Here is a 22561-nt window from a genome sequence, read left to right as displayed (position 1 = left end):
CAGTTTCCTGTGTGGTGGCATGTCTAATGGAGGGAACAGCTTATGGGAAAGCTTGGCGGCATGGCGCAGGGCACATTCCAGAAATTGCCAACTAGAGAAGCAGAGACCTAGGAAGCAGGACAGAGTGCAGAGTGGAAACCCATACAATTGTGCACCTCTTCCAACTGATCCTGTGATTTAACAAAGTTTTTATAATGCAAAATATGCTGTATATAACAATTTCACATTGTGACAGTGCACTGTGATGAGCCTTTCTGTTGTACCCACTGCCCCGTTATTTAAGAAAATTTTTTTTCCATTTAGTGTTTATTCTTTTTTGTTTTTTTAAGTAAGCTTTATGCCAAACGTGGGGCTTGAACTTAGAACCCTGACATCAACATGCTCCACTGACTGAGCCAGCCAGGCGCCACCCCCCGACCAATGCCCTGTTTTCATAGTTAACACGTGACCAATCTCGTTTCATCTCTGTCTCTCCCTTTGGCTTATTTACATCAGTCCAGACATCTCATCAGTTGGTTTGTGAATCCTGTGATTTCTTTGGGTACCTGACTGGTAAACATCTGGGAGAGGGGATGTTTTTTGGGCAGGTACTGAAGTTTCAGTACTTAATTTTTCTTTTCTTTTTCTTCCTTTTCTTTCTTTTTTTTTTTTGCTTCAATTCTTAAAAAAAATTGTGAAATGTTACATTCTGAGAAGTGCATTAAACTCTTTTTAACCCTTACACTTCACACCACCTATAAGCGGTCATCATCTGGTTCTAGCCATATGGTTCCCAGATGGACCTGAGAGACCCCCGTCTGTCCTCATCCCTGGATTGATTTTCCGCAGACCACACGGGATGCCTGTCCAGGACCTGTCAGGAAGCCCCAGCAGCCCTTTTCTTGTGGAGGGAAGGGCAGTTTCAGCTGATCAGGCCCAGCCTGAGTCTGACGTCACGCTACTTACCCTTTTATTTTTTTTAATTTTTTTAATTTTTTTAATTTTTTTAAAGATTTTATTTATTTGACAGAGAGAAACACAGCGAGAGAGGGAACACAAGCAGGGGGAGTGGGAGAGGGAGAAGCAGGCTTCCCGCCGAGCAGGGAGCCCGATGCGGGGCTCGATCCCAGGACCCTGGAATCATGACCCGAGCCGAAGGCAGACGCTTAACGACTGAGCCACCCAGGTGCCCCACCCTTTTATTTTTTTTTAAGTAAGCTCTACACCCACTGTGGGGCTTGAACTCACGACCCCAAGATCGATAGTCACCTGCTCTACTGACTGAGTCAGCCAGGCGCCCCTTACCTAACGGTTTTGAGATGGAGAATGGGTCTGCCTTAGTTCCCCCCGAGGCTGAGAACACATCGTTCTGAGAGGCGGAGGGAAGCAGATGCCAGTGTATACGGGTGTGTGTGGAGGTGGGAATTCTCCGGGCCACAGTTTTGTTTCACTCCTTTCCCAGGGAGCACTCCTTGTTTGCTGTTGGCCTCTGCAGAGCTTCTGCCTTTCCTAGGGAAAAGGTGTGTGTGTGGACTTAGAAACCACAGGACGTTGGCTTGGAAAGTCTGGGTTCCAGGCAAGAGACTTGACTATTGCAAACCCGGCAGCCACCTCCCAGGATCGGCCTTTGGAGACCAGGGGGACCCAGCTGCTCCCAAGTGCCTGCAGGGGGCTGGCCTCAGGGCAGCATTTAGGAGCACAGAATGTGGAGAAAGTCATCTTGTGGGGTGTGCTGAGACTGGACAGAGGGGGCTGGAACTGAGTTCCTGCCTTTTTTTTTTTTTCTTTCTTCTTAATGTAACTTCTAGGTGGTTTTAATGGTATCTTTCTTTTTTTTTTTTTTTTAGTGTGAGCTTCATGCCCAATGTGGAGCTCAAACTCACAGCCCTGAGATCAGGAGTCACATGCTCTACTGTGTGAGCCAGCCAGGTGCCTCTGTAACTTCTGGGTGGTTTTAAGAGAAATTCAGTATTAGTAGTATAGTGTGGACATTATATGATGCTGGAGCTTCTTACACTGTTTTGCCCTGTGTTCTCATTGCTCCCAGAAGGCATTCTTACTTTGATAAATCTGCACATAGGGGGATGAGGAGGGGTTTGTCTCAGGCTGCTCAGCGGATTCAAGCCATTCCTCCCTCTTGCCCCTAGGCCCTCTCCCTGCCAGAGCCCTGTTGCCAGCCTTGCCTGATAAGGATCCCTCTGGTTTGAGCCTCTCCCTGCAGACCGAGTCCCTAGGTCTGGGGTAGGGTCTGGGAATCTGATACCCACGACTGGCTCTGGGAAGCACTGAGCTAAGGAAAGTCACTAATGGTTGAGAACACTAGCCCCTTGGACTTGGGTGCCCTTGCAGACCTTGGGAGTAGCGAGACAGGATTGAAGGCACCTCAGATGGAAAGGGGAGCAGTGAGGGCACATCTGGCTGCTGCCTCTTACGGAGAAGGGAACGTGGGAAGGACCAATGCTGTTAACCAGGTGGGAAATATTTGTTGAGACCCTTTCCCAGGCCTGGGGAGGGCTTGGCAGGCCGTGGAGCTTGTCAGGACCGAGTAGAGGGGCGCCGCCACAGTCTGAGTGCCCGGGAAACCCCTGGAGGCTGCGTGGGGCTTGCGCCCGGCTCTCACGCCCCGGGCTTCATGGTTGCCATGGCAGCAGCAGGGCTTTCCAGGCCTCGGTGCTTCCATCCCTGCAGATATGTGCAGAAGAAAAGTCAGGCGGGAGGAGGAGGGCTTGCAGACAGAATCGCTGGAAATGGCAGGGGAAATAATCCTGGGTGCTCTCTCCTGCGAGCGGTCATACAGGCACCCCCTCAGTGAGGACGGTTTGGGGTGGCCTGGATCCCTCCTGGGGAGTGCTGGGAAGATACAGGGATCCCTCCCCACCACGGAGAGCCTCCAGTTCCTTTGTCCTTGATTTGGGGATTTCATGTCCCACCAACCTGGGTTGAAACCCCCTCCCTCTCGGTTGTACACATCAACCAGGAATGGCGGAAGGCCCAGGTTAGGGAAGAAAACCTTTTGCACATAGCTGCTGGAACAAACTGAAATGTGTGGACATCTTGCGGGAGGTACAACGCGAGTTCCTAGCCAGAAAGTGTGATAAGGCGGGGTGGCTCCCTGTTAGCTAGTAGTACTGATCTTAATGTCATGAGTAGATGCTCTTTCTTTTTTTTTTTTTTTTAAAGATTTTATTTATTTATTTGATAGAGAGAGAGACAGTGACAGAGGGAACACAAGCAGGGGGAGTGGGAGAGGGAGAAGCAGGCCCCCTGCCGAGCAGGGAGCCCGATGCGGGGCTCGATCCCAGGACCCTGGGATCATGACCTGAGCCGAAGGCAGACGCCCAACGACTGAGCCACCGAGGCGCCCCTAGGTGCTGTTTCTTATTCATAAGGACTTGATAGTTTCATTCTTCTGGCTTTTCTTTTTTTTTTTTTAAGGTTTTATTTATTTATTTGACAGAGACACAGCGAGAGAGGGAACACAGGCAGGGGGAGCGGGAGAGGGAGAAGCGGGCCTCCCACTGAGCAGGGAGCCCGATGCGGGGCTCGATCCCAGGACCTGGAATCATGACCTGAGCCGAAGGCAGACGCTTAACGACTGAGCCACCCAGGCGCCCCTCTTCTGGCTTTTCTTGCCCTTAATCCCAGTGCTGGGACTAGCTGCCCCCGGCCACTGGCTGAGGGCTTGATATCCATCACAGCAACCCCGAGAGGTAAAGTCACTGTTGTTAGCCCCAGTTCTTACTGTTTCTTGATAGAATTCTCCCACCCAAGTGTTTTAAGAATCCAGTATGACGTTGGGACAGTGGGAGAATAGCAGCTTTCACAAGCGGACAGCCCTGGCTGGTGGTCCTAAGTTGAGTCTGAAACATGCCAGACTTGATAGGAGACCTTTAGTAGGAAAAAATCCCTTAAATTTGGAAAAGAATTGAAGTTTCATTTTGAATCTCTTACTTTTGGCGAGAGATCCTAGTGTGCAGATCTAAAAGGGGCTTTTGAAGAGTATCATGGCTTCTTGCTCTGCAGTTAAGATTTTTGGTAAAAGCACCTTCTTTCCCACAGACTATGGCGCGGGCTGCTCTTGGCACCTGTCCTTGGTTGAGGAGGCCAGGATGAAGGCCACCCTGGGGGATCCCATGGGAATTCGGTGTTGCCCTTATTTTCAGGACACATCCAATGATGACGACATGCCCCCTGCAGCAGCCGCCATGGCGGTGGGCGCCCACCTTCTCGGCTTCTCGGATGAGATCCTGCTGCACATCCTGAGCCACGTCCCCAGCACAGACCTGGTTCTGAACGTCCGGCGCACCTGCCGGAAGCTCGCGGTGCTGTGCCTGGACAAGAGCCTCACCCACACCGTGCTGCTGCAGAAGGACTATGAGGTGAGGCAGGGTTTGCAGGGGTGGGGACAGCCCACACACCCACCTGAGGACCAGCATAGCTGGGCAGTGGGGCGCCGCGTGGCTGGTGACAAAGGGGGCGGGCGCTCAGAGTCCTGACTGGCTCAACCTCTGAGACACACGAGGTGATGAAAGCTAGAGGCCGAGAGGTGCAGGTAGCGGGCCACCCAGTGGGGGGCATCCAGCAGATGCCCAGGAGTGGGTTCCGGAACTTTCTCGGTGGTGTGGGGAGGCACCATCTTACCCTCCAGCAGCTGCGTGTGGGCCTTCAGCTGCCTTGCACCCCCCTGGCCGGGCTTCTAAGTGTCCGTTCTTCTGATGGGTGGGACAGGTGTTGCCTTGTGCTTTTACCTGGCCTGGGTAGGGTGCTGGGGTGTCCACGGTGCTGTTTCCATCCAGGGCTGGGCTGTTTCTATATCTTCTTTCCAGAAGCCACTGTGTAGGACTTTTTCTTGTGGACTTCTAGGAGTTCTCTTGTACTCTGGGTCCTTTTTCTGATACCCGTATTGTGAGTATTTTCTCTCAGAGTCTGTGGTTTGCCTTTCTGTTTTCTTTTTTTTTTTTAACAGTATCTTTTGAAGAGAATAAGTGTTTAAGTTGAAGTGCAATTTATTGATTTTTTTTCGAGTTCATATTTTTTGTAATCTGTTGAAGAAAACTGTTAGACCTGAGGTTGTGAAGATTTTCTGCTACGTTGTCTCGTAGAAGCTTTATAGCTTTAGCTCTTACGGTAAGTGTGCGATCCCTGTTGTGTTAATCTCTATATGTGGTGTGAGGTAAGGATCAAGGGTTCCCTTCTTTGTATACGGCTCTTCAGTTGTTCCAACATCACTTATGGACATGGTTGTCCTTTCCTCAGTAAGTGCCTTGCAAGTTTTTTAATTATGTTTTTACATTTTAGTTACAGTATAGTTAACATACAGTGCTATATTAGTTTCAGGTGCACATCACCTGGTGCTCACCACAAGTGCACTCCTCAGTCCCCCTGCCTCCCCTCTGGTCACCATCACTTTGTTCTCTGCAGTTAAGTCTGTTTCTTGATTTGTCTCTCTCTCTTTTTCCCTTTGCTCTTTCGTTTCTTAAATTCACATATGAGTGAAATCATACAGTATTTGTCTTTCTTGGACTTACTTCACTTAACATTAAGCTCTCTAGCTCCATCCATGTTGTTGCAAATGGCAAGGTTTTATTCCTTTTTATGGTTGCCTTGCAACTTTTGTTGAAAGTCAGTTGACGACATATCTTAAAGATAACAATAGAGGTCTTGACCGGAACCCAAATTTTAGGAGACTGTGGGAGGGGTTCCTAACTGTTGTCACTGGCTGTGAAGCTATGCATTTGAACCCCGAGTGAGGCCCCTCCAGAGCTTGGTTCTCTCTGTGAGAGCATGCTGTGCTCCTCTCTGCTGGGAGAGTGTGGGTGTGCGGGGAGGCTGAGCTGACTCCCCAGAGCCAAGGTCAGGCTTCCTGCCTGGGAGAGTTCTTTCCTGGAGAGGGAGGGGCAGGTGCCCCCAGCGCAATGTCGCAGCGCCGTGTATCTGGAGCATTGGAGATGCTCGTGTCCTGCGCGAGTCTACCTGAGAGAAGTGATCGGGATGCACGCACACCACATGCGCGGGCGCTCCAGGCAGTGTTGCTGCTGAAGGCCTCCTTGGCAGCGGCCAGGACGTCCTGCTGTTGGCCCCCGGGTTCCCTCACTAGACGTACCGTGGCTCACCTGAGCAGTCCACGGCAGGTGTTTGAGGAATACCTAAGATGTGAAAATGCAGATGACGTAAAGGATCAAGTTTTCAGGGCACGATTCCATTGTGTGATTCAGAAAACCCCAAGTCAACATAACATGCACCATCTTTGCCATTTTTAAGTGCGTGTTGCTGTATGTTACGCGGTGCATCCATTTGTGGTGGTGCCAGAGCTTTTCCATCACCCCGAACAGAAACTCTAGATCCTGTGAGCAGTGACTCCCTATTCCCCCTCCCCCCCAGCCCCTGGTAACCTCTGTTCTGCTTTCTGCTAGTGAATTCGCCTCTTCTGGGTAATTCGTGTAAGTGGAATCACACAACATGAGATCTTTTAGGACTGGCTTCTTTCCCCTTGTGTGACGTCCTCAAGGTTCACCCACGTTGTGGCGTGTGTCAGAGCTTTGCTCCTTTCCGTGGCTACATAGTCTTTCCTTGTATGTGCAGACCATGTTGGTTCTGTCTGTCGGTGGGCGTTGGGTTGTTTCTATCTCCTGGGACTAGTGCTGCTGTGAACATCGGGGAGCGGGGAGTGAGTCCCTGTTTTTCCCATTCCCTCAGGCGCACGCCTAGCAGGGGAATTGCCGGGTCACATGGTCACTCCATGTTTAGCTTTTTGAGGAACCAGCACACTTTTCCACACCAGCTGCACCGTTTTTACATTCCCGCCTAACTGGGGCCTCTTGACTGTTGGCCTGTGGTAGGTGAGCGTGTGGGAGGGGGAGGAGGGGCCAGCTCTCCCCTCCAGTGTCTCCCCTCCGCTGGACTGGTGAGGCCCTGAGTGTCGTGGGGGAGGGCGCGACCTGAGGGGTAAAGGCGAAGGAGTCGCCTGGGTGTCTTCAGCCCCTTTCCTTCCTTGACCACCCCCCCCGCCCCCCATTCCCGGCCTTTCCTGCAGGCGAGCGAGGACAAAGTGAAGCAGCTGGTGAAGGAGATCGGCCGGGAGATCCAGCAGCTCAACATGGCCGGCTGCTATTGGTTGTCGGGTGCCACTATCGAGCACGTGGCCCGCTGCCGCAGCCTGGTCAAGGTGAACCTCTCGGGCTGCCACCTGACCTCCCTGCGCCTCTCCAAGATGCTCTCGGCCCTGCAGCACCTGCGCTCCTTGGCCATCGACGTGAGCCCCGGCTTCGATGCCGGCCAGCTGAGCGGCGAGTGCAAGGCCACGCTGAGCCGCGTGCGGGAGCTCAAGCAGACACTGTACACGCCCTCCTATGGCGTCGTGCCCTGCTGCACCAGCCTGGAGAAGCTGCTGCTCTACTTCGAGATCCTGGACCGCACGCGCGAGGGCGCCATCCTCTCGGGCCAGCTGATGGTGGGCCAGAGCAACGTGCCCCACTACCAGAACCTGCGGGTCTTCTATGCGCGCCTGGCCCCGGGCTACATCAATCAGGAGGTGGTGCGGCTCTACCTGGCCGTGCTCAGCGACCGCACGCCCGAGAACCTCCACGCCTTCCTCATCTCTGTGCCTGGCAGCTTCGCCGAGAGCGGGGCCACCAAGAACCTCCTGGATTCCATGGCCCGCAACGTCGCGCTGGACGCCCTGCAGCTGCCCAAGTCCTGGCTCAACGGCTCGTCCCTGCTCCAGCACATGAAGTTCAACAACCCGTTTTACTTCAGCTTCAGCCGCTGCACGCTGTCTGGCGGCCACCTGATCCAGCGGGTCATCAACGGCGGGAAGGAGCTCCGCAGCTTGGCGAGCCTGAACCTCAGCGGCTGTGTCCACTGCCTGTCCCCGGACTCCCTGCTCCGCAAGGCGGAGGACGATATCGACAGCGGCATCCTGGAGACGCTGGTGGCGTCCTGCCGTAACCTGCGCCACCTCAACCTCTCGGCCGCCCACCACCACAGCTCCGAGGGCCCGGGCCGCCACCTCTGCCAGCTGCTGGCCCGGCTGCGCCACCTGCGCTCCCTGTCCCTGCCCGTCTGCTCCGTGGCCGACTCGGCGCCGCGGGCCGACCGCGCGCCCGCCCAGCCCACCATGCACGCCGTGCCCCGCGGCTTCGGCAAGAAGGTGCGCATCGGCGTGCAGTCCTGCCCCAACCCCTTCTCGGGGCAGGCGGGCCCTCAGCCTTCCTCCGTGTTCTGGTCTCTGCTGAAGGACGTGCCCTTTCTGGAGCGCCTCGAGCTGATCGGGTCCAACTTCTCCTCCGCCATGCCGCGCAACGAGCCCGCCATCCGCAACTCCCTCCCGCCCTGCAGCCGGGCGCAGAACGTCGGGGACTCGGAGGTGGCCGCCATCGGGCAGCTGGCGTTCCTGAGGCACCTGACGCTGGCCCAGCTGCCCAGCATCCTGACGGGCTCCGGGCTGGTCAGCATCGGCCTGCAGTGCCAGCAGCTGCAGTCGCTCTCGCTGGCCAACCTGGGCATGATGGGGAAGGTGGTCTACATGTCCGCCCTCTCGGACATGCTGAAGCACTGCAAGCGGCTGAAGGACCTCAGGTGAGGGGGCCCTGGCAGCTCCTCTGCGGCCTCGGCGGGCCCCTTGGAGGCGTGAAAGGCGGCGGGGGGACGTGGGTAGCACGGCCTCTCATTCGGCAAATGTTTGCGCACCTACTGCCCGTCTGCCGAGATGGGCTGAACGAGGGGCGGGCTGGCCTCCAGTGGCTGAGAGTCCGGGCGGGGCCGACAGGGGCCCCGCAGGCGGGGACGGGACGGGGGCAGCAGTGGGCCGAGCCCAGGGAGGCAGGCGGGAGGCAGGGATGCGCTCGAAGATGCTACTGCGCGCGGTCTTGCTCCGTCCTCCTGACGGCCGCGAGGTGGCTATTTTTGCTCCCATGCAACAGCTGGTAAGCGGGGCAGCTGGGAGCTGAACTCGGGGCTTTCTGTCCGACTTTGTGATTGTCGGAGCTACGAGTCCGTGAGCTGGGAGACTCGAGGCCGAGGCTTGCTGGGAAAGCAGGCAGCATGTGCTGCAGCCCCCGCGGTCTTGCAAAAACGCATGTGTCCCAAAGCACAGGCGAGGTGGGGCGGGGAACCAGGTGAGGTGAAAGGACTTCAGCTGGCGCAGGGGGGCGGGCCGATTTCCTGTTGGGAGAGGCCCCCCCACTGGCGCCCCACCTGGACAGGAGGGGCTGGGACGGAGGAGCTGGAGAGGGCCGCTGAAGCGGGGGCCGCACGTGGTTGGGAGGTGATGGTGCCCTGGGGCAGGAGGCAGGCTGGTCTGAGAGAGTGAGGGCAGAACCCACCAGGCCCTTGTCACAGGGGCCCAGACGCGGAGTGGACTCTGCTGAATCGAGCTGTGGAGTGAGGGGGGCTCTCGTGAGGACCCAGCGTTTAAAGGGGAAGAGCCTCTGTTGACTCGAGACGTGTTTGAAAATCTTGACAGATCTGATCTTGCAAAATTGCACTGTTTCCTAGAAACTACTGGAAAGGTATGGCGGCAGCGGACCCCAGCTCTCGCCTCAGGTTGGGGAGGAAGTGGCGGCGGCGTGTGGATCCGTTAGCTGGTCTCTCCGTCAGGCTGGAGCTGAGGGGTGGACGGCCGGGTGGGGGCGGTGCCAGGGGCCCTGAGACGCGTGTGTCATTGTCCGCTCGACGGCCTGCGCGCACTTTGTGCCTTTGGTGAGGCCAGGTGCTCAGCCAGGGGCTTCTGGGTACCGTCTGGTTTAATCCCCGGGACAGCCCTCCGTTGTTCCCATTTCACAGGCAAGCCAGTGGAAGCTTGAGGGAGGAGTTGAGGTTCTCCCAGCTCAGTCTCACTCCAGAGCTTGACCTTGACCCCGGAGCCGTGCAAAATGGAGACTTCTGTGTCCTTTGCCGACCTCCACTCTCCCCTCAGAAGGTGTCATGTGACAGGAAATGGGCCAGATTTGCGTTGGAGCTGGCCGGGGCTTTGCGGCTCCCACCCCGGAGCCTTGCACAGCTCTGCGCATACTGCCTCCGCCTCCCCTCCAAGCGCAGTACGCACACTGCGGCTCCCTGAGGCCCTGCTCATTGGGGGCTGAGAGGCCCAGGGCCCAACCCCAGCCTTCCACGCGGCAGAGCAGGTGTTTTCCTGCCATGTTGGATTCACACGCCCTGGATTCGCAGCTTGGGTCCTCAGCCCGAGTGTCCTCAGAGCCCCGTATTTGGGAGTTGTTTTTGCTGTGTCCTGCGCGTTCCAGTTACACTTGCTTTGAGAACCTGCTCTGAGTCAAAGTTCACTTCATTCGAGTTTTATTGTCCGGTGTCTGTGAGACCCTGTAGCCACGTGCAGAGCTGCGGGTGCTGGGCTCTGGCTGTGCCTCCCCAGACGCTTCCGGAGCTTGCCCAGGGGTCATACAGGAGGTCGCGAGAGGGTTAAGGGCGCGCGATGGGCAGAGTTGCTGTTCCTGTTGCAGGGCCTTTGGGACCCTCTGTCCTGCTCCAGGTGGGCCCGGCACTCCTGGCCACTGGCTTCCCAGGGCTCGCGGGAGTGAGGATTGCAGGCCTGCTCTTTGCTTCTTGACCCCCCCCCCCATGTTCCTTTTCCTGCCCACCTCTGCCTCATGGCCCTCATCGAGTCCTCTGTGTTACTTTCTCCGGCTTGGGCACTTCTGCTGGGGTGGGGTGGAGGAGAGGCCCTGACCGCAGCAGCCAGCCCCCTCCACCACCCCCTGCACGGGATGGGCCTTTCCGACTTCTGAGGTGCCCACGCTTGCCTTCTTGCCTGTTTGTTTGTGACACCAGGAATCCGCGACCTCTCTGTTCACTGGTTCTTCTCTGTCCAGCACCTTGTCCCTCCTTGCTTCTTCCTGTGCCTTTGCTATCATGTCACTGGCCTTTCTGGAAGAAGTGGTGGTAAGTGCATGGTCAGGAGGCCACATGTCATTGGAAGGTGCAAACGGATCCCTACATTTAACAAACAGAAGACTCGGCAGGTCTGCGACCCTGCTAACCTACGGGAGTCTGTGATTAGGAATTGAATGTTCCTTAATGAGCGGAGGCTGAGTGAGCATTTGAGGTCGAATGTCACCAAATTCGGAGTCAAAGTATTTTTGGATCTCTCATCTCTCATCTTTGCCATCAGTTTTTTTGTTTTTTTTTGCCTTCTTGCCAGCCCATTAAGCCTCGTACCTTTTCTGACTGGACTGTGGTCACACTGTTTGGTCATCATCGGGGAGTGTTGGATAAAAACGGAAACTGATGCAAGTAAAATAAAGTAACACAGTCACGTAATTCAGCAAGTCAGAGTAGTCGAAATCTCTCCCCCAAACACCTGCCTCACTCCAGAGCGTTCAGTGTCTGGTGCCTGTAGGACCGTTTAGAGACAGCAGGTGCTCCTGGCTCCCTGGGCTGCTGGCCCCTCCACCTTGGGCAGAGGGGAGTGGGCGTGGCGTCTGAGCTGGTTCACCAGCCCCCCACCCCCGGCACTCCCAGGTCCTTCACCTGTGAAGTGGGGCTGGTAAGCCCAAAGGAATTTGTACCTGTAAGGCCTATGGAACAGGGCTTGGCACCTGCGGTCCCCGTGATGGTTCTTTCTCCATCTAACAAATATATGAACACCTGTTATGCTGGGTTCTGTCCTAGGCAGAGAGATCCTTGTCCCTGGGGAGCTGACATTCCAGTGGGGAGAGCGGGCCAACAGTGCACGGAAGAAAGAATGTGGTTTATGAGAGAGTAAGGGATGCTGGGGAGAAGGAAGCAGAGCGGGCTGAGGGATGAGGGAGGGCAGGCGGTGGTGAACGTCATGAAGGTGAGATTTGAGAAAAGATTTCACGAAGTTGAGTTAGCAAAGTACAACCTGGGAGGAACATTCCAGCCGGGCGGAGCGGCACGGAATTCAGTGTCCGTTAATCACAGGCGACTTACGTTTGAACGAGTTAACATGAAATAGACTCAGGCATGCAGTTTCTCAGCGGTACGAGCCCCGTTTCAGGTGCTCGGTGAGCGCACACGTTCTTGGCTGCTGCAGTGGACAGGGCACACGTGCGGAACGTTCCCGTCTGCACGGAAGGTTTTGCTGGACAGAGCCGAGTCCGTGCCGGGGCCCGGGGATGGGCTGTGCGGGTGTTTCAGGAGCAGCCAGGGGCCCGTGTAGCTGGAGGGGAGCAGAAGGGCAGGTGACCCTGCTGTGTCCAAACAGACGGGCGGGGCAGGAGGCTGTGTCCCACACTTCAGGGAGAGGTCGGAGTTTGCTGATTGATCGGATCCCTGGGGCAGGTGGGGGGGGTCAAGGTGGTCCCGATGGTGCAGAGGCATTTGGCCCGAGCAGCTGCGCTGATGCGGCTGCCATCAGCGGACAGGGGGAGGCTGTGTGGCTCGGCTGCGCGCGTGCGCGCCGGAGTCTGTGAGGCCGTGGGGTCACTCAGCAAGAGTCGGGGTGGAGGAAGAGTCATCAGAGCCGACTGAGCAGGAGCCAGCGGGAGGGCGGGCAGGGCTGAGGTGGCAGACGGAGCCAGGAGGTGTCCCGGGAGCTACGGGAAGGGCTGGGGGTGCCGACTGCGGTCGCATTCTGCTGGCAGACTTGTCACGGCTGCCGGGTGCTTTTCCCGCGCGTCCAGGTTTGACTCCTGTAACATTTTGAACAACCCCAGGAGTAGAGCTATTGTCCCATTTTGCAGATGAGGAAAGTGAGGCCCAGAGGGCCGAGGAGCTTGCCTAGGTGATACAGCTGGTCTGTGGGCCCCTGGCAGCGCGTCCTGCCTCCCGGCGCCGGGGAGCATCGAAGAGTGGGACACAGCAGCATTTCGTGGTCACCGAGTGGCTTCCCCGGCTGGAATGTGATCCTTGTGGTGAGGTCCTCCCTGGGAGCAGGGCCATGCATGCATGATGGGTTTTGTGGCTGGGGCGGCCCGCAGGACCCGGGATAAATGGGTTTTGTAGGTCAGCCCGAGAACTTGACTGCCGCTCATAATGGACTCTCTGTGCACGCCGGCTGCTGAGAACCATGTCTGATCAGAGCTGGGGACTGCCTGTTCAGAACAAACACCACTTCCTAAAATGCGGCCAAATGGCCCCGTTCCTCTGGATTCCTGCCTTCTGCGGCAAGCTGAGCCCGGGGAGGCTGGAGTGAAAGGAGCAGGTGGTACTTGCCCGCCTGCCGTGCGCAGGAGCCGCAGAGAAGAAATGGTGCTCCGAGCCCGGGAGAGACTGGCACGCTGCTTCTGGGGCCGCCTCCCTGGGCAGCCCCTGCTCTTCCCAGTGGGAGGTCCCCGGCTGGCCAGCTGCGGCCACCACTGTCCCCATCAGCGAGGCCCATCAATTTGAGCTTTGTGCCCGCCGGGACTCCTGGCCGGGAGCTGCGTCCGTGCAGCCAGGGCCGCTCCTGCGGGGAGGTCGGGCAGGAACACGTCGTTCCGAGGCGCACCTTGGCAGAGAGAGGGTTACAGGCTGCAGAGAAGGGCACCTTCTTTCCCAAGACTGATTAAGCCCTGCCTCACGGGGGAGGGAGGGGAAAGCATTACCCTGAGTCACCCTGGGCTGCTCATGACCTCAGAACCAGGGCAGCGTCTGGGCGGAAGCGAGAGGGCTGGTTTGGAGCCAGGCCCTGGAGGCTGTGCCAAGTCTGCCCCAGAGGCCTGGGCCCCGCTGGAGGTGGGTGGGCAGATGGGGGTGCTCCCTGAGCACCTTCCTGTGTCCACAGAGCCATGGGGAGACCAGGCTGCCTCTCGGGGAGCGGGCTCCGGAGGCCAGATCCTCACTGGTTGGAAGGTTGAGGCCTGGCTGGGAGGGAGCAGGACCACGGGCCCCCCAAGGCGAAGGTGATTGTGACAGATCATTTTTGTCATCCCCAGCCCCGCCGGGCTGGGAGCGGAAGGGAAGTTTGGACGTGTGGGCCCTGCCTGTCCAGGCAGCTGGTGGAGTGGACAGGCCTGCCCCCATCCCAAACACCTGTTGCAGGCGGCTTCCTTCAGAGTGGGAGAGCCTGGAAGTGGTCGGCTAGCTGAAAACTGTTTAAAAGCGTGTGTGAACACAGCGCTCACACTCTGCTTACTGGGTTTGTAACCGAGATCTAGGGCGGGTAGCGTGGACCCACAGCGCCATCTAGTGACCAGGGCGCCCCAGCCCCGTGCTTCCTGCCGCCTGCCCCAGGGGCAAGCCTGAGCCGCAGGCCCGGGTCTGGACTTCCGCCCCTCCCATTTTCCCACCTTCAGGTCTGCAAAGGGATGCTTACCTCAGGACTTTGAAGAGAATAATTTGTTTTTTTTTTTTTTTTTTTAAAATTTTATTTATTTGACAGAGACACAGCCAGAGAGGGAACACAAGCAGGGGGAGTGGGAGAGGGAGAAGCAGGCTTCCCGATGAGCAGGGAGCCCGATGTGGGGCTCGATCCCAGGACCCTGGGATCATGACCTGAGCCGAAGGCAGACGCTTAACGACTGAGCCACCCAGGCGCCCCGAGAATAATTTGTTTTTGAAAGAGAGAATGCAAGAATGTGTTCAAACATTTTCTCTTTTCAAAAAATTTGCATTCCTAACTGGGCTGACATTTGCTTGCTGTCTGGGCCCTGCGTGACTTCGGTTGTCACCTTGTCCTTGCTTGGGGTGCATTAGGACTGCACACAGCCACCTTCGCATCTCTGAGGGGCACCGCTCTCTGCTCGTGCCTCTCTGAGTTCTTGCTTTAAGGATGGAATTCATTCAGTGGGGTCTGGGGGTAAGGCCCGGGCTCCACATCTAGTGCAGGGCCCGTTTGGGTCTTGTTTGGCTTTGAGGACTGGGAGGCCATCCCTTGCCCTACACCCAGTCCCGGTCGGATCAGCCTCTCTCAGGATGTTGCTGCATTCAGAGCATTCGGGGTCTCTCTCCCCTTGGGGGCTGGGACAGGACACTCTGTCCCCAGTGCAGACCCGCCGCCTTGTGGTTGTGGGTGTGGGCATTTCTTGCTCATCCTAGAAACTTCTTTTATGAGCGCTGCGCTGTCCCGCGGCGCGATCCCCGCACGTGCCTGCGGTGCTGTGCCTCTGCGTGGCCTTCTCGTGAGGAGCCCGCCGCTGGGTTAGAGCCCCCCCATCCAGCATGACCTCATCCTAACGCCATTGCATCTGCAAAGACCCTGTTTCCAAGGAAGGTGTGTTCACGGGTGCCAGGGGTTAGGACTGTGACATATCTGGGGGGGGAACACAACTCCCACCAGCTCCCCTCTCCCTTCTCCTAGTTCTTGGCCCTCCTCCTGGCAGCTCCTGGAATCCTGTTAGCTTCCCCCAGCCCTCCCTTCTTCCACTGGCTCTCACTCTAGAGGGCTCTTTGGCCCAGTGTCCTGCCACAAATCCGGCGTCTGCTGGTTGCACAGCCGTGTTCCCAGCTGGTGCTGAACTGCTGTGTCAGTTTTCCTCAGCGCCTCCAACGGTGTGTCCCCAGCACATCGCTCTGCTCGGAACTGCTCTGTCCTCTGGGCTTTGCGTCTGGGTGTGTAGAAAGGTCTGGAAGGGTTTGGAGTGTTGTCCTCCACTCCGCGTTCCCGGGTCCTGCTGTCGTCCCTGTGGCGGGAGAGTCAGGGCTGACCCCAGCGCTCCCTCCTCATGCCGAGGCCCTGCCCGGTGGCCAGTGTGGCTCTTGCCGTCTCTTTCTGTCTGTCTCTCTAAAGCAGGTCTGACCTGGGTGGATCCCCAGTTTTTCTTTGGTTGTTGTCCGCAGCTGAAGTCCTGGCTTTGTACCTTGGCTCCTCTTACCCTTGGCTCTCCGCTACAGGACTGTGGATCTGCCCGGTACCTCCCCACCCTTCCCCGTGTGGCCAGAGCAGCCCCGGCCCCGCCTGACTCGGGCGCCTCTCCCACCCCAGCCTCCAGATCCCCTCCCTGTCCCTTGGCATTGCTCCGTGCATCGCAGGCGAGCAGTGATGTGTGACAGGGACCGTATCTAAGTACATCTCCCTGCCCCCTCGCCCGGCAGGTCAGCATTTGAGGTGTGTGTGTGGGGGGTTGCTGAGCAGGCAGGGCCGCAAACATGGTGGCCTCTAGGCTCCGAGCAGTGACTTGGCTGGGGTTTCTACAGTGGCTGGCTGCTTGCGTTGGGCCTGCGGGGTCCCCCCCCCAACTCGGGCTCTTCTGGGAAGACCTCGGGGTGTGAGTGCTCTCGCAGCGCTCCAGGGGGTTGTGGTGTAGACCGGCGTGGGACAGCTGGTGTAGGCCCTCTTTAGCTCCTAAACACAGGCTTTGGGGGGCGCCTGGACCAAGAGGCTCCCGCGGCCGGCGCGCCCGTCAGCAGCGCGGAGCTCACTGTCCTGTCCCCCCGCAGGTTGGAGCAGCCGTACTTCAGCGCCAACGCCCAGTTCTTCCAGGCGCTGAGCCAGTGCTCCGCACTGCAGCGTCTCTGCCTGGTGTCGCGCAGCGGGACGCTCCAGCCCGAGGCCGTGCTGGCCTTCATGGCGCACTGCCTGCACGTCGTCGTGTGCCACATGTTCACCGGGGAGTCCCTGGCCACCTGCAAGAGCCTGCAGCAGTCCCTGCTCCGAAGGTGAGTGCCGAGGGCGGGCCGGGCGCTGGGGGCGGCTCGCCGCCTGGTGGCTGCCCCCTCGGGCTCCGCGCGGAGCCCAGCGGCAGCGTCACGGACGTAATGCCTGCAGAGGTGGCCTGAGAACAGACTGGCTGCCCTTCCGCGCCGTGCCTCACCTCCCGGGCCCTCCCTCTGCCACACGCCAATTTCTACACAGTTGAGGCGCAGAAGTCCTCTCTGCGTGCCCAGCTTCCTGCCCCCGCGGTACCGTTCTCCAGATGCGGGGTCCCAGGACCGGTCAGCCTGCAGACCGTCGCGGTCCCTCAGCCCCATCCCTGGACCTTTTCTGCTCCAGGGTTTGAAGCAGAACCGCTCCTCGCGCTCGTGGTCACGGCTCCTTAGCCTCGTTCGGTCTTCGACAGTCCTCAGTCTTCCCTGGTCGTTCGTGACCGTGACGCTTGTGAAGAACACTGGCCGGGTGTTTGGTAGAACGTCCATGAGTTTGGACCAGAAATCCACAGAGGTGACGCCGTGTCCTCAGTGTGCCGTGCCCGGGACACAGGGTGTCGGCATGTCTTCTCATTGCTGTCTGCGGGTTTCTCGGCTGTGAAGTCACATTATTCCTTTGGCTTTTTTCTTTGAAGATTTTATTTATTTATTTGAGAGAGAGAGGGACAGAAAGTGAGTGGGAGAGAGAGGGAGAGAGAATCTGAAGCCAACTCTGAGCTGTGAGCACAGTCGTGGGGCTCGATCCCACGACTGCAAAATCACGACCTGAGCCGAAACCAGGACTCGGACGCCCAACCAACTGAGCCACCCAGGCGCCCTCATTTTTCCTTTTCTAATTAACAAGCATCTTGTGGAGAGACACTTTGTGAGAGTCTGCAGATACCCTCTTCTGTCGGAGTTTTATCTGCTGATTTTAGCGTCCATCGATGGATCTTGCCAGTGACAGTTGTTACTTTGATATTTGGCTAATGATTGTTTTCAGTTTCTTTCATTCCTCCTAGATTTGTTACTGGGAACTGTGCTCTTTGAAGGAACCTGTCCCTTCTCCACATTTACTTACTTAACATTTCTTTATGTTAGTACAGACTCATGGATATTTATCTTATTCAGTGGGTTTTCATCATGCTCACACTGTTCATGTGGTTGCACAGATTGTTCTAGATTTGGCCGTGGGGGTGTTCTTTCAGACTGGGTCCTGTGCCCTTGCAACATGCACCTTCCTTTTCTGAGCACTTCCTTCCTTCCTGTCACTATCACACATTCCAGTCCCAGGCCTGAAACCAACCATTTCTTCGTGGAGCCTGGCTCCTTTTATCGGAGGGTGGAATTAGAACGGAGGTTGGGTGTTGGGTGAGCTCACTGGGCTGGAGTATCATTGCCTCCAGGCCCCCTCGTGGACAGAGCGGGAAGTTCATCTGCGTGTTCTTACACACACACACACACACACACACACACACACACACGCACGCACGCACCTGTACTTCCTTATCACCCGTTTGCATCGACATTAAAAACGAGTTCATACTGATGCCTTGCATCCCAGCCCAGTCTCCCAGAGTTCCTGCAGGCTCCCCTCCTTCCTCATGACTTACCCGCCGTCGGGGAACAGCCCAGCTGTCACCATCCACAGTGTGTTTGCTGGTTCATTCCGCTCTAGTGCGCACATGTAAGGCAGTTTTGAACACCCAGCTCACTGCCTGGAGGGTAGTATGTGTTCACGCTCTTGCCCGATGCTTGTGGTATCCTGCCTTCCAGAGTTACCCAGGATCGTTCTGTGCTTCCCACCCCCTTCAGTGTGGTCACGTCGCTTGTTTGTAATGCAGTCAGGTTCCTTTATTACTGCATTATATTGCATTGGGCATTCACACCACGTCCTGGTAGGTTTGATTTGTCCGGGGTTTTGGTATGTGAAGCCTCGCTGTGACTCAGAGTCGGTTCTCTATCAAGTGGCGTCCTTGGAGAAGTGCCGCCCCTTGTCCCCTTCCCTCCACCTCGTCGCCCCTGCAGACAGGTGGTCTTGTCACTTCTTGGTTATTCTTTCCGTATTTTTTTGCACAAATGAATGGATAGTATTTTCTATTTCTTATATGAGCTTTGCTTTTTTCCTTAATGATGTGTATGTTGGAGTTCAGTTTGTACCGCTATTGCTCATTCTTCTTACCGCCCTGCATTGTTTGTTCATTGTGGTAAAATATACATAACACAGTTTCCTGTTTTAACTGTGTAAGTGTATAATCCAGGGACATCGAGCCCATGCACGCTGTTGTGCAGCGGCCCCCACCCCCTCGATTTCATCTTCCCAAACGGAGGCTCTGTCTGCATGAACACTAACCTCCCAGCCCCTGCCCAGCCCCGACTCCCACCATCTATGTTCTGTCTCTGCGAGTCTGATGGCTCCAGGGACCTCGTAGACATGGAACCTCAGCTCTGGCTTCTTCTGCATTCCCTTAGAAATTTATTTTAAGAAGCTTAAAAAAAATAGAAATAAAAGATTATCATGTATTGATTAAAGTGTAGCTCCTCAGACTTGCTGAACCTACCAGTATGAGTTTGCTTTTCAGATCCCCAGGGGCACTCAAGGGCACGGGGCTTTGTTTCTGTGTGTTTGTCACACCCACAGACGTGTAACTCTGACGTGGCTGTGCGGCCTGTGCTTTTCATCCGACGTGGATTTGAGCTTTGTTGTTGCCCTTCGCTGGGGCTGTTTCGTTCCTGCCGAGTGCTGTGTGTGCTGATCCTCCCAGTGGATTCGTCACATTTTGCCTATCTGTTGTGCCGATGGGTGTTCGGGTGGTGTCCCGTGTTTCCTCTGTCCCCGGGAAGGTCCTCGTGCAGGCTCCCCCACGTGCAGTCTGCAGATTCCTAGAAGGGAATGTGTTCACTCAGCGTGTGTTCAAGAAGATGCCCAAATGCTCTCCAAAGTGATGCTCCCAAGCCCCGCTTCTGCTTGCGGGCTGTGAGAGTCCCTGCCCCATGTCCTTGTCGCACTCCTTTGTATCGTTGGACTTTCAAATTTTCCTGGTCTCCAGGGTGAGGATGGCCCTCCTGCTGTCCACGCTTGGGTCTCATCTGTTCCCAGCGAGCATCGTCTGCTGTGTTTATCACCAGGCCATATCCTCGTCTGTGATCAGCTCTGCAGAGCCCTTGCTTTTCTGTTGGTTTCTCTGGGGAGGGGAAGAGGAAAGCTCGGGACCAGTGTGCCCTCGCTGTCGCTTCGGGTGGGGTGCTCGGTGGTGGGAGTCCGGGCTGCTTCTGCTAGTCAGTGGGCCCACCGTATCGGGGGTCCCAAAGCTACTGTGTTCTTCCTGCCTGCTGTGTTCACCGTTGTTTCAGATTGTTGTCATGTGTTCCTCCACTGCCCCTGTCCTCGCAGAGCTTCCTTTTAAACCTCCCGCTTGTCCTTCACCCTGTTCTCAGAACGCAGGTATCAAAGCTGGTTGGTTTGTGTACAAAGTACAGCCAAATGGGCTTCGAGTGATGGCTCTGGGGAACCTCCCCCGGGACCGCCGCGTGTCATCCTGAGTACTTCGCTGCTGGTGCTGAAAGCTCAAAGATTTCCTGTAAACCCAGATCGCACTGGGGCTTGTGTTAACTAAACAAGGGCCCAGATACACCTTTGGCCAGGTAAGTATATCCTGTCCCTCCAGCAGGAAATGGTGAGCTTGGGTCAGCCGAAGGTTGGTGGGAAAGCAGTTGAGGGAGGCGGTGTTCACAGGCTCCCCTTTGGTGGAACACTCTGGATGCCATGGCCCATGCGGCCTGTGGGCCCCTCTGCAGCGCCCCACGGGCCCTCCGGGTCCCCACTGGGCTGTGTGACGGTGGTGAATGTCACGTGCAGACTCTTGGGATTCCTGCACTCCCAGCTCACGCTGGGGAAGTCAGGCGAGGGGTGGAATTGAAGGCTCAGATGATCAATATCAGATTACTCAGCTCCAGTGGGAATCATGCGGCCTGATGGGCAGTGGGCCGTCTCTGCAGTGAGTGTGGGAAGAAATTTCACATGGCAGTCTCTACCTTTCTCTTCTGGGCTGAAGCCCTTTGAGGTGCAAAGGTCTTTCTCCCTTCCCTTCCCTCCCCTCCCCTTTTCTTTTCTTTTCTTTTCTTTTCTTTTTTCTCCCCTTTCTTTCTTTCTTTCTCTCTCTCTCTTAAGATTTTATTTATTTATTTGACAGAGAGAGACACAGCGAGAGAGGGAACACAAGCAGGGGGAGTGTGAGAGGGAGAAGTAGGCTTCCCGCAGAGCAGGGAGCCCGATGCGGGGCTCGATCCCAGGACCCTGGGATCATGACCTGAGCCAAAGGCAGACGCTTAAATGACTGAGCCACCCAGATGTCTGTCTGTCTTTCTTTCTTTCTTTCTTTCTTTCTTTCTTTCTTTCTTTCTTTCTTTCTTTCTTTTCTTTCTTTTCTTTCTTTCTTTCTTTTCTTTCTTTCTCTCTTTCTCCCTCCCTTCTTTTTTCTTTCTTTTTTCTCTTATTTTTTTTAAGAGGAAGATATTTTTTAATTTTGAAAATTTTTTTATACACATAAGCTTTACCATTTTGACCATTTTTAAGTATAGAGGCATGCCTCACTTTATTGTCCTTTATTCATAGATGCTGTTTTTTGTTTTTTTCTTACAAATTGAAGGTTTGTGGGGTGCCTGGGTGGCTCAGTTGGTTAAGCGGCTGCCTTCAGCTCAGGTCATGATCCCGGGGTCCTGGGATCGAGCCCCACGTTGGGCTCCCTGCTCAGCGGAGAGCCTCCTTCTCCCTCTCCCTCTGTGTGCTTGTGCTCTCTCTCTGTCAAATAAATAAATAAAATCTTTAAAAAAAAAAATTGAAGGTTTGTGACAACCCTGCACTGAGCAATTTTAGTGTCGTTTTTCCATCTTTTTTCACCGTGTGTCTCTGTGTCACATTTTGGCCATTCTCGCGACATTTCAAACTTTTCCATTATCCTATTTGTTTTTTTTTTTTTTTTTTTTTAAAGATTTTATTTATTTATTTGACAGCGAGAGACACAGCGAGAGAGGGAACACAAGCAGGGGGAGTGTGAGAGGGAGAAGCAGGCTTCCCGCAGAGCAAGGAGCCCGATGCGGGGCTCGATCCCAGGACCCTGGGATCATGACCTGAGCCGAAGGCAGATGCTTAACAACTGAGCCACCCAGGCGCCCCCCATTATCCTATTTGTTAAGCTGACCCGTGATCAGTGGTTACGACTCCGTGGAAGCTCGGTTAATGGTTAGCATTGTTTAGCAATAAAGTATTTTTTAATTAAGGTCTGCAGATGGTTTGTAATAATGCCAGACGACAGCACGGAGTCAACATAACTGTTACCTGCCCTGGGAAACTGAACAATTCCTGTGGCTCGTGCTGTTGGCGCTCCTCGCTGCGTCTCAGTACTTGGCGTGGTGTGGCGTCTGGAACGGGGTCCGAGGTCTCTCCGACGCATTTCTATGGTGTTGGTTCACGGCCATCAGTACCATCTGGCTCCGGATTTGTCCGTCTTCCCAGACGACACTGTCCCCATGAACCGCTAACCCCCCGCCCCTGGGAGTCTATTCCACTTTCTGTTTCTGTGAATTGATGCTAAGATCTTTTTCTTGTTCTTTTTTTTTTTTTTTTTTTTTAATTTTTTGTTGTTTGTTTGTTTTATTTATTTATTCATGAGAGTCAGAGAGAGAGATAGAGAGAGGCAGCGGCAGAAGGAGAAGCAGGCTCCCCGCCCAGCAGGGAGCCCGATGCGGGACTCGATCCCAGGACCCTGGGATCGTGACCCGAGCCGAAGGCAGACGCCCAACCATCTGAGCCACCCAGGCGTCCCTAAGATCTTTTTCTTTTTAAAGACTTTATTTTTCAGTAATCTCTACACCCAGTGTGGGGCTCGAACTCACAACCCCGAGATCAAGAGTCACACGTTCCACTGCCTGAGCCAGCCCGGCGCCCCGATGCTAAGATCTTTCAACTCTAAATTTTTTCTGTCTTTGCACTTTGTTTAGACACCGAAGCAGCAGCTACTTTGGGGGTCGTGGGTGAAGGCAGTGGATTTAAAACGCTTCCCGCTCCTCGTGGGGCAGTGTTTCCCCTCCTGCCCTCCACTGGGGGCTTCCCTTGCCTGTA

General features: G+C 55.7%; 1 protein-coding gene across 1 annotated transcript in view; it reads left to right on the top strand.

Moving 5' to 3' along the window:
- Nucleotides 1–22561, top strand: part of FBXL18 (F-box and leucine rich repeat protein 18) — a 39864-nt gene that overhangs the window by 2021 nt on the left and 15282 nt on the right. Inside the window, exons 2-4 of the mRNA XM_032394135.1 lie at nucleotides 4143–4358; nucleotides 7013–8556; nucleotides 16255–16473. Coding sequence (XP_032250026.1) covers nucleotides 4143–4358; nucleotides 7013–8556; nucleotides 16255–16473 — 1979 coding nt within the window. The remainder of the gene's footprint in view (nucleotides 1–4142; nucleotides 4359–7012; nucleotides 8557–16254; nucleotides 16474–22561) is intronic.

This window comes from Phoca vitulina, unplaced genomic scaffold (genome assembly GCF_004348235.1).
Source record: "Phoca vitulina isolate PV1807 unplaced genomic scaffold, GSC_HSeal_1.0 scaffold79, whole genome shotgun sequence".
NCBI lineage: Eukaryota > Metazoa > Chordata > Mammalia > Carnivora > Phocidae > Phoca > Phoca vitulina.
This window is presented reverse-complemented; position numbering and strand designations above follow the sequence as displayed.